The sequence below is a fragment of the Ascidiella aspersa genome, chromosome 1 (genome assembly GCF_963924565.1).
Source record: "Ascidiella aspersa chromosome 1, kaAscAspe10.2, whole genome shotgun sequence".
NCBI classification, from domain to species: Eukaryota; Metazoa; Chordata; class Ascidiacea; order Phlebobranchia; family Ascidiidae; genus Ascidiella; species Ascidiella aspersa.
In genome coordinates, this window is record NC_139447.1 from 39201878 (window position 1) to 39216927 (window position 15050).

At 40.9% G+C, this 15050-nt stretch overlaps 2 protein-coding genes, 1 non-coding gene and 1 pseudogene across 3 annotated transcripts in view; 3 read left to right on the plus strand and 1 right to left on the minus strand.

The window, feature by feature from the left end:
- The first annotated feature begins 711 nt into the window (after positions 1-711).
- LOC146170430 (uncharacterized) lies at positions 712-3233 on the plus strand. Its single transcript, XM_083388700.1, has 2 exons — positions 712-881; positions 1307-3233. The coding sequence occupies exons 1-2, from the start codon at positions 712-714 to the stop codon at positions 3231-3233; spliced, it is 2097 nt and encodes a 698-aa protein (XP_083244826.1).
- Positions 3234-5978: 2745 nt separating this feature from the next.
- Positions 5979-15050, minus strand: part of LOC146170431 (uncharacterized) — a 28553-nt gene continuing 19481 nt past the window's right edge. The window contains exons 2-8 of the mRNA XM_083388701.1: positions 12707-13513; positions 11931-12297; positions 10068-10260; positions 9401-9483; positions 8793-8933; positions 7975-8116; positions 5979-6568 (exon numbers count right to left, since the gene is read on the minus strand). Coding sequence (XP_083244827.1) covers positions 6337-6568; positions 7975-8116; positions 8793-8933; positions 9401-9483; positions 10068-10260; positions 11931-12297; positions 12707-13513 — 1965 coding nt within the window. The 3' untranslated portion in view covers positions 5979-6336. The remainder of the gene's footprint in view (positions 6569-7974; positions 8117-8792; positions 8934-9400; positions 9484-10067; positions 10261-11930; positions 12298-12706; positions 13514-15050) is intronic.
- LOC146170432 (small subunit ribosomal RNA) lies at positions 13458-14155 on the plus strand (annotated as a pseudogene; the record flags this gene model as incomplete).
- LOC146170433 (5.8S ribosomal RNA) lies at positions 14411-14564 on the plus strand. The gene has a single exon (XR_014501362.1). It is a non-coding gene; the product is annotated as a 5.8S ribosomal RNA (ribosomal RNA).

A 15050-nucleotide genomic window follows, 5' to 3' on the forward strand; every position in this document is an offset into this window, starting at 1 on the left:
GTATGGGCTTTGATATTCATTTAACGTTGATCAATATTGTTTATAATGCCATACATATTTTTTCGATAGTACAACGGAAAAGATCATAACTAACCTTTACATTTTTGTCATATCTGACATACACTACCATAATGCAACTCGCGCAAACACTTAAGAAATCAAGCAAATAGCTTATTCAACCTACCGTATGCGTGTGGTCGACCCACTACATTTTAAAATTTAACTAAAAAATCAAGTACATTTGCCAAAACCTCTTATGACGCAATAAATAAGATTATAATGTAAATTTTTAACCTCTTTCCAAACTTGTTCACAATCTTTAAAAAAAATTGAGTGCAAATGGATAATAGTAAGGAATCGCTTGATAATAAAGCCCTTGAAGAAAAAAGCTGTCCAAAAAGGAAAAGAAGTTGTTCGAATTTGCTTTCTTTTGTTGTGTTTGTGGCAGTTTTAGGAGCGTTTGTAGTGATTTCAGGCTACTCCTTCAAAACTTGTTCACCTGCAAGATTTTACAATGGAATAGATTCCTGGGGAAATGTTTGCGGCGGAGATAGCAGTATGTTGACGCAAATTCCAAACCTAGCGGGATCCAATGTATTAAAAGCTGAAAATACAATGCTATGGCATGTTAACCTATTGTCGTATGACATTAAAACTCTTTCAAACCACAGTGAGGCTTGTAAACTAGCAGTTAATTCATTCAACGATTCAATGTCATGCAGGGTTTGTATTGACCAGTGCCCAAGCAATTCTGTAAGCAATCTTACAGATTACCGAAGCTTACTTACCTCAAATGGATATGATCAACGCTATATTCTATTAGAAAGGTTATATCAGAAACTGGGTGATATTGAAAGCTCTTGTTCGACAGACCAAAAATGGTAAGATTTTGTTTACTGCTGTGTAAATAGATTTATTAATGTTATGATCATCTTAGATATTAGTGATTATGCAATTCAGTGTTTCTCAACCTTTTTTGACTGGGAGGGCTACCACCAGTCCACCAGTGGCATTTAATAGGCTGCATTTTCTGTATACCACCTGTTTTCATGAACTAAACATACTATTCGTTTTACACATGTTAGTAGATTTAGATTAGCTATTTTCGTAGATGTTGATGGATGTTTTCGTACATTTAGATGACAAATTTTCGCAAATATAGACGTATTTTCGTAGATTTAGTTCACGTATTTAAAAAAAAATATGAATTTGACTATGTCTGTAGATATAGATAACTAATTTTCGCAATATGAATAATCGTATTTTGGCAACATAGCTTACCTATTTTTTTATTTTTATACTCCAGGTTAGCCAACTCTTCCTTTACCTCAATATTTGGAAGATGTCTTCCCAAGCGATATTTGAAGACGGGTTACTACACTACAAACTCACTAACAGTATGGCATTATGCAGCTGACGACTTGCTTAAAAGCGCTGGGTTTATAGCCCTCTCAATCATAGTGGTCATGAGCTTATGCGTTCTTGTGTCAATCTCATTCATAAAGTTCCCGAAATCTTCATGCCGTGCTTTCTACGTTATAAGTGCAATCTCAACCATTCTGTGTTCATTGGTAATGTTTTGGAAAAGCCTACAAACGAGTTCTTTTGGCAGAAAGGACTTATTTATGCTGCGGATTTTTTGCGCAGTTTTAAGTTGCATAGCAGCTCTAGCAATATGCGCAAATTTTTGTCTGCATATGCGCCATTTTCGCCCGGCAACCGGCCTAATGGCCGAAGTTGCAAAATGCTTAAAGAACCTACCCAAGCTTATAAGCCAGCCTTTATGGACGCTGCTGGTTTTATCAAACTGCTTGCTGTACTTTATCACCGCATTGCTTTATATGATCAACTGCAACTCACTAAAAGCGTCAGAAGACGGGCTTAGAGCAGTGTACGGAACAACTAGCAGTCCTGTCAGTAACTGGACAATTTTGTTGGTTGGTACGCTTGTCTACCTGTGGCTTGCTAACATGCTCAAAGCTTCACAGCAGATCGTTGTGTCGGGTGCAGTGGCCGAGTGGTATTTCGCCAAGAACAGGAGAGCATTGGTTCACCCTATTACGTCATCATTACGTCATCTCGTGCGATACAACCTCGGCAGCGCAATGGCGTGTGCGTTTAACGGTGGCCTACAGCACTCCATGATCCAAGCGTGCTGCAAGTCGAATAAAGTGGGAAATGAAAGCACTCAGAATGAGCAAGAAGTAAATTTAAGTTTTGGAGATTTATTCTCGCCCTTTGCTCCAATTTCTGTTGGTGTTTACGGGCGCATTCGACCCACCTGTTTATGCGCGAACATTCGACTTCCGAGCACCACAAACTTCGCCCTGCAGGCAAACTTCAACACGCAGCAGACCAGATCGTCGCACGCCTTCCGTCTGCAAAACCAAAGCATAGTCGACGTTATTCGCTACTCTGCTGCTACCGCTAGGTGGTGCTGCAGAGCTTGCCACGTGGCGATCGTTTGTGTTTCGATCGTCGTCTTTATAGAAACAACAGCAACATCCGATTTACACGTCAGGACCTTTCTTCTGTTGGTTGTCTTGGTCAGCGGATACTCTGTGGCTGGCATCTGCATCGGAGTGATGATCACCTCCATAGATACGGTCGCTGTGTGTCTTTGGGAGGATGTTGCCCGTAACAACGGAGTGACAAGTCCTCTCTACGCATCCCGGGAGCTGATGTACCACGTGAGCGGGCTCCGTCTTCCAGAGTCCGCCACATTCACAAGTATCCTCAGAAGGGATCGAAAGCAGGAGCACATGGAGCGGAGAGCCAAGATGGAGGGAGAGAAGAGGAGACACGAAATGGAGACGCTAGATCGCATCCGGAGCAACCCGAGGAACATCAAGGAGCTGAGGAGGAAAGCAGACGCGCTAAAGAATTTATCTCTGAAGAGGTCCTCCATTTCAAGGAGGACATCCATAAAGAGGATCGCGTTTTACGATGTACAGGAGGAAAACGCTCCTCGGATGTCCAAAAGAGCATCGGAACAATTGGGAGCAGAAGAAGCAATTACTACTAGCCACAAGGTTGAAGTTCCAGGAAACAGCTCTTTCGTCCAAGCTCCGTTGAAGAAATGGCGCAAAATCAATAAAATCGTTCCTCTCTTCGCCGGGAGCAAGAAGCCGCTCCTGATCCGACCCGCTCCGGATGTGACTCCGGAGGTTGGAAGCGACGAAGAGGATGACGAGAAGTACGGGAAAAAGATATTCGACGAAGGATTCTGGTGACGTCACAGTTGTCATGGTGACAAGTAGTTTCGTCAAATTTTATAATTTTTAATCTATTTTCTCTTATTAAAATACAAAGACAGAATCGGCTTGACTAAAACTATTGTATTTTCGGCCGTAAGTTTGATTCTAGGCCTTATTTATTAATCTGTTGAGCCAGCTGAAGAAAAGAAACACAGCATGTGTCAATTAAATTGTATTATTTTCCAAAAGTTGCCAAAAAGAATCAAGGGGCTGCTAAGTCGGTTTGAAACCACTGGAGTCCGACTTCTTAAAAAACGACTCTGTGGAGTCCAAAACTGCTGCTCTGACACCGTATTATACCCATCTATGAAACCAAAATAGGGTGAATATACAGCAACCCACTCCTAGGTATGTAGCATTACTTATCCACCCACAATAAGTATAAGACGCGAAATATCCCACCATGTGTTATTTCACCTTTGTAATGTGCGGTTCCGAACATACTACTGCGCACGTCGGACTCAGGAGTAGTCTTACTCGAATTTCGAGTCCTCCCAAAAAAACACTTCGCCAAGTACAGAACCACCATGCTTTGAATAACAAGCCTTATTTCACGAAATCGCTTAATAAACAACACGACAGTGAGTCATTGTGCTTCGCTCATTAGTTGGGCGCGCTTAGCACGAAAATTGGATTTAATACTACGCTTAAATATAAATAGAAAAAAGCTGTGTAAATAAGTTTTACCTATTGAATGACGCAAGTGCTTGCGAAATTTCGTGGTAAACAGGTGAGGTCTTGGCCTGAGCATTTGCTTTGCTATTTATTATCAAAACAGACTGAATACAAGCCGTACGCTAGTTTGATTGACATGTAGATACAAGCTGAACAGGCTTGTTTACCTGATAAGCATCGTTTTGTTTGGTTTGCAAGACCGACCCATGTTAAACATGGACCCCACATTTTTGCTGATCGACTTGTACACAGTGCTATGAACATGGTATTTTCAAATAAATGTCGATGTTCAGAAAAGTCAAATCAAATATTTAACTGGTAAAAGATTCAAACTTGTCAATTTTTCACAAAATTTCGAATCGGTTACCAAATACTGAACATACAGGAAAATGACCTACGTGTACAAATTTAAAAAGTACTTAAGATTTATTCAATTTGTTTAACAAGAGCACTAACTTTTAATGAATTGTATTAGTCTATTATATCTAAATTTAAGTGGCCATTTATTTATAGATTCTTTATTTAAATTAATTAAGTGCACTTAAGTTTAGTTCATTCATTAGTGAACCATTTGAAGCAATTTAGCGACACGCTAAGAACTAAGGACGACAAAAGCTTTCAAGACTGATTTTATTGAATTAAAAGTTCAAAAACGGAACACACGTCATACAAGTGACGTCATTGCGCGAATTGCATAGCGGAATAGGCTAAAGGGTAGGGAGAGAAGGGAACTTGAGGGAAAAAAACGACGGAGACACTCTGCGAATAAAAACACTAAAACCGAATATTTCCCCTTTCGTAAAAAAATTAAAGGCATTTGCCTCCATAGAGCGTTGTGAGAACAACATTTCGAAAATTAATGAAAAAACTTTGACAAAATGTTAGGCAGGATAAGGTATATCCCAGGCAGGATCGGTCAATAGGTGACAAAAAATACATCAAATATTCTTTATCGTTGCAAATGACTACATGAAGCATTACGGCATACCTTATCCTGCCTAACATTTTGTCAAAGTATTTTACGAACAAGGCCGCATATGGATGATCGGAAAGTTAAACGGATGATAGGAAAGTAAAAGGCACGGAACACGTGGATTTGGCACCTATATGCAAATAAGGTTCATTTGTTAACACCAAGAATTTCGCAACCGGACACATAACTTGCTACTTTGCAACCGGGAACAAGATTTTCTGGCAAAAATAAAAAAACACGTTAAAGCACATTGACTTTTAGGCTTGTGTGATCTTGAGTGTCGTAAATAACTTTGCGTTAACACTGCTGACACAAGAATCACACTAAAGGCACCTTCAAGCACAGTTGAAATGAATAGGGGCGATGGGTGGTAATTGTGGACAACGTACGGTAGTGATAGTACCTTGAAAAGCACCCACCATAAATTAAAAGAAAGAAAGAAAACATAGAAACAATAAATTAAAAACAATTAAAACCGACAAAAAACATGATTTTTTAAACCAAAATGAAAAAAGAGACGCTAAAGCAATGTTAAAAGAGAGTAGATTTGGTTTTGGATCATAAAGCAGTGACACCCTCTCTTACTAAAGCCATGCACATTTAACTTATCATCAGACTTAAATTTATTCACAGCTAAAGTTAAACAGAATTAATTCAAACTATATACTACTACCACGTTGAAATATTATGTAGGATTAGTGGCTAAAACAATGGGAGAGATATTTGAGGACCGTTTATGGCTACGAACACTAACATTTTTTTAAAAGGCGATGCGTATGGGAGTATTTTATATTTATGTTCCATGCAGCTGCACAAAGCAATGTGAAAATATTCGACATGTACACCAATCATTTAGCCCTGGGGTTTTGCGACTCAGCAAAGTTTTCAAACAGACATTTCCTTAGCGATACATTGGGCCTAATTATTAGGCCTTAATGCAGGGATTGAAATGATCAAATAACACGACACATTTCGAACCCTGTGGTTTTAAAGTATTTTTTCCGCTCAAACAAGCTGATTTGAAGGATGTCCGGTAATATCGGATCAGAGCTGATACACTATGCCAAATCAGTACTCGTTGTTTAAACCCAGGATTGAGACAAATTTGATTCAATAATTTAGTTAAACTTACGTAACTATTGCCAAAGTTTTGCGATAAAAGCGCATTGTAGGCTTTTTAACCCATTAGGTAAATATCTTGATTTAATGTTTTATCGACTTCCCTAGTTTAGACCCAGGATTCGGACAAGGCCATTCTATCGACACTGGAGAGAAAGACTTCATCATTCTACCCAGGAAAGCTTACACAGCCTAATTACGAGGCCCTAACGCAGGGATTAAAATGAGCATCCACATCAACACATTTCGAACCCTGTGGTTTAAAAGCTGCTCAAACAAGCTTAAATACCAAGTAATATAGGTATTTGTTGGTCAGACCCAGGATTCGGACAAGGCCATTTTATCGACGCTGGAGAGGAAGACTTCATCACTTGCATCTTCCGTTTCTTCCACAAGAGTCGTCACTGTTCCTCTTCGCGCATCTTTCCTCCTACTTCCTCCCACTCTTCCTCCGGGAGGAGGCTCCGGAATGACGTCATGGAAGTGGGTGAAGTCCACGTCATACGATCCCTTCTCGGATCGCTTGGCAACCACGGGGATGTATCTAGGACACAAAAGATGGGTTGCCATGGCGATAAGGATATGAGCATGTTCATTTCTAGTTTTTGGAATCATTTTTAAAAGTTTAAGTCTTGAAGTGTTGGCGGTGTTTTGTTGAAAACACGTCAATTTTGAATTATAAAGCAAACACAGCAAATGCCATTTAGAAGTAGTTGGCATTGTGCAGGCGTTCTAGTGCAACAATGTGCATTATTGACGTCACAACGGTTAGTTATGGTAGTTAAGCATTAATATAAAGTCAGGGGTGATTTAGACAAGATAAATGTGTAACGTTGCGTGGGACCTTTAAACGTATTTTATTTACAGAATTATTTTACAAAATTACCAGGTTTGTTAAAGTGGTGTCAATATGTTTTCCCAACTTTCCTTAAATTTCATTTTTACACGTGAATGATGTTAAACGTTAAAAAAATCGGCTGCTAACTATAGCTTTTCCCATAATTGTTTGACGAGCCGTTGTGTACAACCCTGTTTGTTTTCTAAATATTTTAATATGGCATCATTGCGCAGGAGTTTTAAATGTTTTTTTTTATTGTGTTGAAGGAACTGAATCTGATTTATTGGCGTTGTCATAAATGTGAAGCCACGCCCATTTTAACATGGACCCCGGTGTGATTTAAGGTTGTCATAAATGTTGTAAGTTTTTGACAGATTGTCGAACTTTGACCTCTTGTTGTATTTATTTAATAGCCTAGGACTTATTGCTGTGATTTTTGTTGTATTTTATTCATGACTGGACTTTGATTCAATGAGTTGGGCAATCAGCAACGCGGTGATTCAGTTTGTTTTGAAGCGCCAAAATAAATATTGAGCTTAAAATCAAGTGGTTTTGTTGACAAACTGTGCTTTAATGTTGACGAGAATCTGTCACCGGGCCAAAGTAAAAAAATGTAACTAATAATTTCGCCCAAAGGTCGTAGGTCAAAGGTTAACCCCCACTGACCTACTTAAAAGGTTACCGGGGTAAGCAAACTTTTTATATGGAGGGGCGAATAATTGTGTTTTATAATAAAGAGCCAAATCTAAAGGACTGGCGATCGTGGGCCGGTAACAAACTTAATCAACTTGATTTTATCATTTGACAAAAAACATTTATAACCGTTTAATAAAAACTGAATTCCATATAAATAATAAATAAAATCTTGCTGAAATTGACGTTCAGTTAAACTGCAAAAAAATTCAGCTTCGAATTGCACCAGACAACATTTCAACTGACTAGGACCGACAAAATTAGTTTAGTTTCCTCTGACTTAGACCAAAAAGCCTCACAAACCACATATGTGGATTGGTATTAAGGCCATTTTCGACCGAAAAGCCGATTTCAATCGACTCCAAATTGACATCATGGTTTGATGACGTCATGACAGCAAATTAGGTGAGGTTTCTAACCTGTGCCCGAAGTAGATCTCCTTGCTCAGGTAGGAGGTCTGCGCTTGCATTGTAAGGCCCGTAGATTCCAGGGTTCCTGTGAGAATGATCACAACCTCGAAGTAGTTTCGCTTGGATCGGTTGAACATACTGGGACGGACACCTGGAATATAGCAGGGTTGGTTGTTTAGTTATTATATTTTAAAAGGGCTAGAATGGTTATTGAACAAAAAATGATGCTCTAAATAAAGTAACGCCTATATAAATTGAAATTGACGACCCGAAAACGCATTTAAAATTGACACTGTTCTTAAAATCAGCTGCAGTACAGAAATACGCCGTACTAATATTCATTATTAGATAGATATAATCATGGTGAATGACTGCAATCAATCCCACGCGAAAGCTTTATGCCTTGTATGCGGCGTTAATGCCAATAACACAATTATGAAATATTATGGCTATTGTCGTAAGTGTTTACTTCGCGACTCCCTTTTTTCTGTTTATATAACGTTCTAAAACCCCCGAGCGTCTATATAATATTTCGCTTTTATCTCAGCCTCACTTGCCGCACTGATGATGGCACTTGCCGAAACGTTTGCAAATAAAACAATGAATCTTTTATCTATTATTTGGGCCATTCTCTTTCTAATGAAGATTATGAACAGATCCGTGTTTATTGTTCCTATCGTAAGTTCTATTTTCTTTTATTAAATCGACCAATAATATACAATCTACAGCTAGCACAAAAAGCAATTTTTTTTTTCGTTTTGGGCTTTATTTGACTCAAGTAAATTTTAAACCAGGATCGTACGAAAGTAAAAGCCACCAGGTCTCACCGTAAAGCGGACTTGATTTGTCGATGACGTGGCAGTATTCGATTGGTGTCGTGAGAAATGCTGCGTCAGCGTTTTGCATTTCTATGTTGTGATGTTCGAGCATCATATCCAAACCTGCCTTTTTCTCCTTCGATTCAGCAGCTGAAGAAATGTTTTTGTAAATAAATGTCGATTTAAGGGTAAAAGAGCAATAATTCTATATAGAACAGATATCAATTCGACATTTTAAGGAGGATTTTAAAATTAGGACTTGTTTGGAAATTTAGTTTAACTATATTTTAAATCTTTAAGCTAAATTTGACTCGCAAAGTAGTGACTAAAAAAATAGAATTATTAAATTTTTTAACGTTTAGTGAAAATTAATCCAAATAAATGTAAAGTTCAATTTTTACAGCAATTGTAAAAAACAAACTTTTCGAAACTTAATCCATTAACTAAACATAATTATATATGCATATAAAAAGTTCATTGTATTTTAAGGTTTTTGGAAAAAAGATAATACGTCGTTTAAAATGGCCGTCATCTAATATAAGCAATTAAGCGTATACAAAGTACAACTATCCACAATAAAGTCATGTTTACACGCGATTATTTTTAAGTATGTTTACCTCTGCAGGAGATAAGCTTGGCGCGGATTGAAACACTGACGAGTAAGCTCTTCCTAAGGTTGGCCACTCGAACAAGAAGACACCTGTGAAGTACAACGGAGGGTTCATGTACATTGTAGGATGATTTAACAAGCCGCTTCGAGGATAAATAGGCCACTTAACGGGCACCTTGTATTTTTTCCGGTTGATAAACATAATTTTTAACTAATCTAACAATGCCAAAATAAACTTTCTTTTTACAAGGTTTTTTTAAAACACGCTTTATCAGTTTTTTAGGATTTTTTAAAACAAGTATAAGTAATTTACACTGAGTTTTATAAAGTCGTATGTAAATAGTTTTAAGTTGTCTTTTTGCGAAAATTGAACGGATGAAACTATAAAGAGAAACTTTATCTTCTACAAATCAAGTATAGGACTAAAATAAAAACGAAACATTTTTATTCCGTTGCGAATCGAAAGGCGAAGTTAATTCACCTGAATCATATAACTACGCGAAAGCGGAATTATATCATTTAAACGCGATGAAAATATTACATAAAAAAAAAAATACTTGAATAAACCAAAAAAAAACGACAAAAAAAAATTAAATTAAAAAAACAATTTTTTTTTGAAAATTTGAAAGAATTAATTTTAAATAGAAAAACAAAAAACAGGACAAAGTAATAACCTCTTTCCATCTCTTTTGCAAATGACGGCTTTTGATGCGAACATTATGGTTTTGCTTCTAGCGTCAGGTCTCGCCATCCTCGCGTAACACAATCCGATAACCCACGTGTCAAATATACCGGAGATTATGCACTGGAGCGTGAGACACGTGACCGCCACTGGACACACAGGAGTGATTGTTCGCGTTCCGTAACCTAAACAAAGCATCTTTAAAGTTCTTGATTGATACTATGTAAAACATTCTGATAACCATAAGAATGTGACCTAAATAATAAGCTCTCAGTAGCGTGACTGGTTTTATTGCTTTTTTTTTAAATTAGCTAGATAAAGGAAGCTGATTTTATTGCAGCAGTTTAATTTTTTTTGAAGTCCGTAACGTAAAAAATTAGGCTTGTTAGATTGGTGTACCGTGATTCAGAAAACAAATAAATGTGTGGGTTTCACACTCTGAAAAAATGAATCTATAGTGCTTTGTTTTTCCGTTTTTTGATTTCCTAAAAATTGCGCTTTATTCCAGCAGAGGTCGTTTTCTCAATGCACGCACGTTTGTTCGTTTAATACAAGTGTACGTTGTTCTTGAAAGACTATTGATTTCACAGTTTAAAAGGCATGGCCAGTGCTTGGTTGTTACTGTTTTTATTTCACAAAAATGCGGTTTAATTGTGCGCAGGTAATTTCTCAAACCACACATTGTACGCCTACGGGTGCGCTTAATAGAATTGTATGTTGTTTCAATGATACTAGGTTTCAATGTAAAAACTCGGCCTGCAGCTGCAGTGCTTTCTTTATTCTGTTTTGATTTCCTAAAAAATTCCATTTCTAAATACACGCATTGCACGTCTGTGCGCTTATAACAGTGATGAGTTGTTTGCTGAAAGACGTTAGCATTCTTGAGGTTAATTCCTAGCACCAAACTTGGCGTTACATTTGGACCAGTGGTAGCTTGTAACGCCGGGACAGCAGCCAAGAGCCACTCAACGTCGGATTCGTATTAAATTACGCACAAGCAATTTGCAGCCCCCTGGGATACGAGCTGCTATATTCGCGGCACAACAAGTAAGGTCAGAGTTAAGGTGGCGTATTTATAGCTTGCGCTGAGCGCCACAATGTGCCTTTTCACCCAACCTTTTTACATGTGGGAATACGTGAGTTAACAGTACTTATTTTTGTAATTTACCGCTGTCGGCGCTGTTACGCCAAATCTGTTGCGAATTTAAAATCGAACAAGCAAACTGAAATAGATAGAAATCGCTCTTCTGGTGTCATCGAAATATAAACCGACGTTTCGGCAGCAGATACCTGCTGGCCTCATCAACATTATTAACCCTGATGAGGTCAGCTGGTATCCGCTGCCGAAACGTGAGGTTGTACTTTGTTTACACCAGAAGAGCGATTCCTATCTATTGATACGTGCCTGGTGGATCGAATTCCGTTTTTAAGTAAACCTAAAGTTTAAAACCCGAGTGGGATTCAACTTTTATAAAAAAGGAATCTATTTTGCTTTTTAAAAGTATTTCTTGATTTTATTTTACTTTAATATTAACAAAATACTTTTTGGTGCAAGAGGATTTGTTACATCGAAGTGTATCTAACAGTCGTCTACTCATTGATTAAGCAATGTTTAATGGATATGCGAGTTAACTTCAAATTAACCGCACTTTTTTGGATATATACTTGTCATACAACAAGAACCATAACAAAAATAGTAATGGTTTTAAAAAAGTTCTATTCAGCCCTTGGTGGGTATTTGTTGAGGATTTTATAATATAGAGAAAATACCAACAACCTAAAAGTCGTGTGACAGCCATATGTCCTTCAACCAACTAAAATATTAAAATTTACAACAATTAAGACTTCAACCCACCTATCGTCGTCTCCGACTCCATCGAGAACAAAAACGCCGAAAGAAAATCGTAAACTTGGAACACACATGGGTCACCGGGGTCAACCACAACGTTGCTACCGTCCAAGGTCGCGTTCAAGGTCGAGTTCAAGGTCGAATTTAAGGTGGCATTGAGGCTTGAAGCGATGCTAGCCCCGCTGCTACCGTACATTTTGGCGAAGTCATCGTTTACGATTGCAAAGACCCAGTAAAGGAGCCCAAATATGATCCAGTGTCCGACGTATACTGTGGTTGTTACGAAGAGGATCCAGGACCACGTGGAATCAAGGAAAGTTGTGAAAATGTCGCTAAAGTATCGACTGTACAAGTCCAGTTTGCCATCCATTGCCTGAATAAGTGAGAAAATAGTGTTTTTAATGATAAATTTGAAATTTTAGTGTAAATATTACTAATACAGTATTTTTAATTGTAGAAGCTTAGCTTACCGCCTATCACCCGCACATATAGAGCATTTTTATCGTAATTTATTTTTAGAAAGCTGTTGAAAACCTGTCCTGTTTTTTAAGTATTTGTTCAACTTAAATGCGGAATTTAAACTTATACAAAAAAAATTACAGATTTAATCTTAATTAAAGGTTTTTATTTTTTTCATTGTAAAATTGAAATCTTTAAAAGTCGAAAATGTATAAACTTTAAATAAAAAAATAACTTTTGTGTAACAATATGTGGTAAATCGTTAAGTTGTGAAGTCACTACAAATACAGAAAATGTTTAGTAATATGCGAACCACAACCGACCTTGATGTGTATGTTCGACCTCCCGTCCGAATCAATCAACCTCTGGTTGTACTCCAGGAAGTTGGGACAGTCGCACTTCGGGGACGCCCCCCGCACCGAGGAGATCTGGAGGCTGTGTTCAGGATGATGACGTCGGCACTCGAGGAGGCTGCTGTTGCTAGGAAACCGGAAGTTCTTCCTGTTCCTCCTGGGAGGAGACTGGATGCGGAAGTTGACGGACCTCTGGCCGGAGGACTGCGAGAGACGGGTCTTCTTCTTCCCGTTGTTGTTGTTAGAGTTGAGGTTGAATCCGGAGGAGTTTTTGAGGATCTGAGCAAATTCCTCCGCCTCCGATTCATCATTACTCGAAGAGCAGTTTAAAGAGTTGGAGGAAGCTCCCGCGTCATCATAGGAACCGGCCAGCGAGCTCGCGTCCGTGTTCTCTGTGACGTCACACAGCTCGTCGTCATCGTCGCTCCTCAGCGCGACTGTGACGTCACAGCGGGAGTCGGAGATGGGGGGTAGGGGGAGCAGAGGGGGCAAAGTGGTGGTGGTGCGGTTGTCGAGGCTTGACATTCTCTTGATGAGACGTTTCTCTTCAAGGATGCGACTGTTGCGGGCATAATCGTCCAGAGGATAAGTGTCCTTGCGCCAGCGGTAGGCCGACGCTGGGCTGTAGAGGGGTGTGGGGGACTGTAGGGGGGCTTTGTGGGCGAATTGCGGGGCTTTTAGGGAAAGTGGGACGATTTGTGGACTTTGGGGGGTATTTGGAGGGGTTTGTGCGTGGTTTTGCGTCAATTGTAGACTTTTTGGTTTGTTTTGCTGAATCTACCACCAGGAGTGGAGCCTGCGGCTTAATTTGACTCAACACGGGAAATCTCACCCGGCCCGGACACAGTGAGGATTGACAGATTGAGAGCTCTTTCTTGATTCTGTGGGTGGTGGTGCATGGCCGTTCTTAGTTGGTGGAGCGATTTGTCTGGTTAATTCCGATAACGAACGAGACTCTGGCTTGCTAACTAGTTACGCGACCCAATCGGTCGGCGTCTAACTTCTTAGAGGGACTAGTGGCGTTTAGCCACACGAGATTGAGCAATAACAGGTCTGTGATGCCCTTAGATGTTCGGGGCCGCACGCGCGCTACACTGACCGGATCAGCATGTGCTCGCCTTGGCCGACAGGTCTGGGTAACCCGCTGAACCCCGGTCGTGCTAGGGATAGGGAATTGCAATTATTTCCCTTGAACGAGGAATTCCCAGTAAGCGCGAGTCATTAGCTCGCGTTGATTACGTCCCTGCCCTTTGTACACACCGCCCGTCGCTACTACCGATTGAATGGTTTAGTGAGGTCCTCCGATTGGACCTGGCGCGGCCGGCAACGGTCGAGCCGGCGTCCGAGAAGACGATCTAACTTGATCATTTAGAGGAAGTAAAAGTCGTAACAAGGTTTCCGTAGGTGAACCTGCGGAAGGATCATTAACGGTCTCGCAAACGCTTCGGCGAACGCGAAACTCGGACAAGCGAGAGAAAAAGTCTTTGCTACCCGGCGCCCGACCCGCGAGGAGCGGCGCGCCGGCCGGCGATTCGGTCACCCGGTAATGTTTGCGCGTCGAGTGCCGCGGTGCCGCGCGCTCCGGCTTCAAGCGTCGGCCTGGCCGACCGCTCGGCGCGGTCTATTTTGTCACCCTATAGTGCGAGGCACTGTGCGAGCGAAACAATCGTGGATGGCTCTTGGCGGTGGATCACTCGGCTCGTGAGTCGATGAAGGACGCAGCTAGCTGCGTGAATTAGTGTGAATTGCAGGACACATTGAGCATCGACGTTCTGAACGCAAATTGCGGCCTCGGGTCAATCCCGGGGCCGCGCCCGCCTCAGGGTCGCGTTGCAAACGTTCCGCGCGGGGATTTCTCCGCGCGGCTGCTGCGGCGTCGGACGCGCGAGCGCCCGTCCCGCTCAAGACAGCACGGCACGATGCGCGACGATCGCGACCAGAATCCCGCGCGGCGGCGGCGAGTCGACCTCGAAGAGGCCAACGGCTGGCGGCTCAAGGGCGGGAATCGAGGTGCGCGGCGGCGCGCGGCGCCGACGGCGAGCGCGGAACGGGAAGAATAGTCCCGGTCCTTACTTTCGGCCTGAGGTCGGACGAGGCTACCCGCTGAATTTAAGCATATTACTAAGCGGAGGAAAAGAAACTAACGAGGATTCCCTCAGTAACGGCGAGTGAAGCGGGATGTGCCCATCGCCGAATCCGCGCGCTTTTGGAGTGCGCGGAATTGTGGCGTACGGAATTCGTCACGGCGCGCTTCGCCGGTCGCCCGCGTCCTTCTGATCGAGGCCTTTTCCCAGAGCGGGTGTCAGGCCCATGG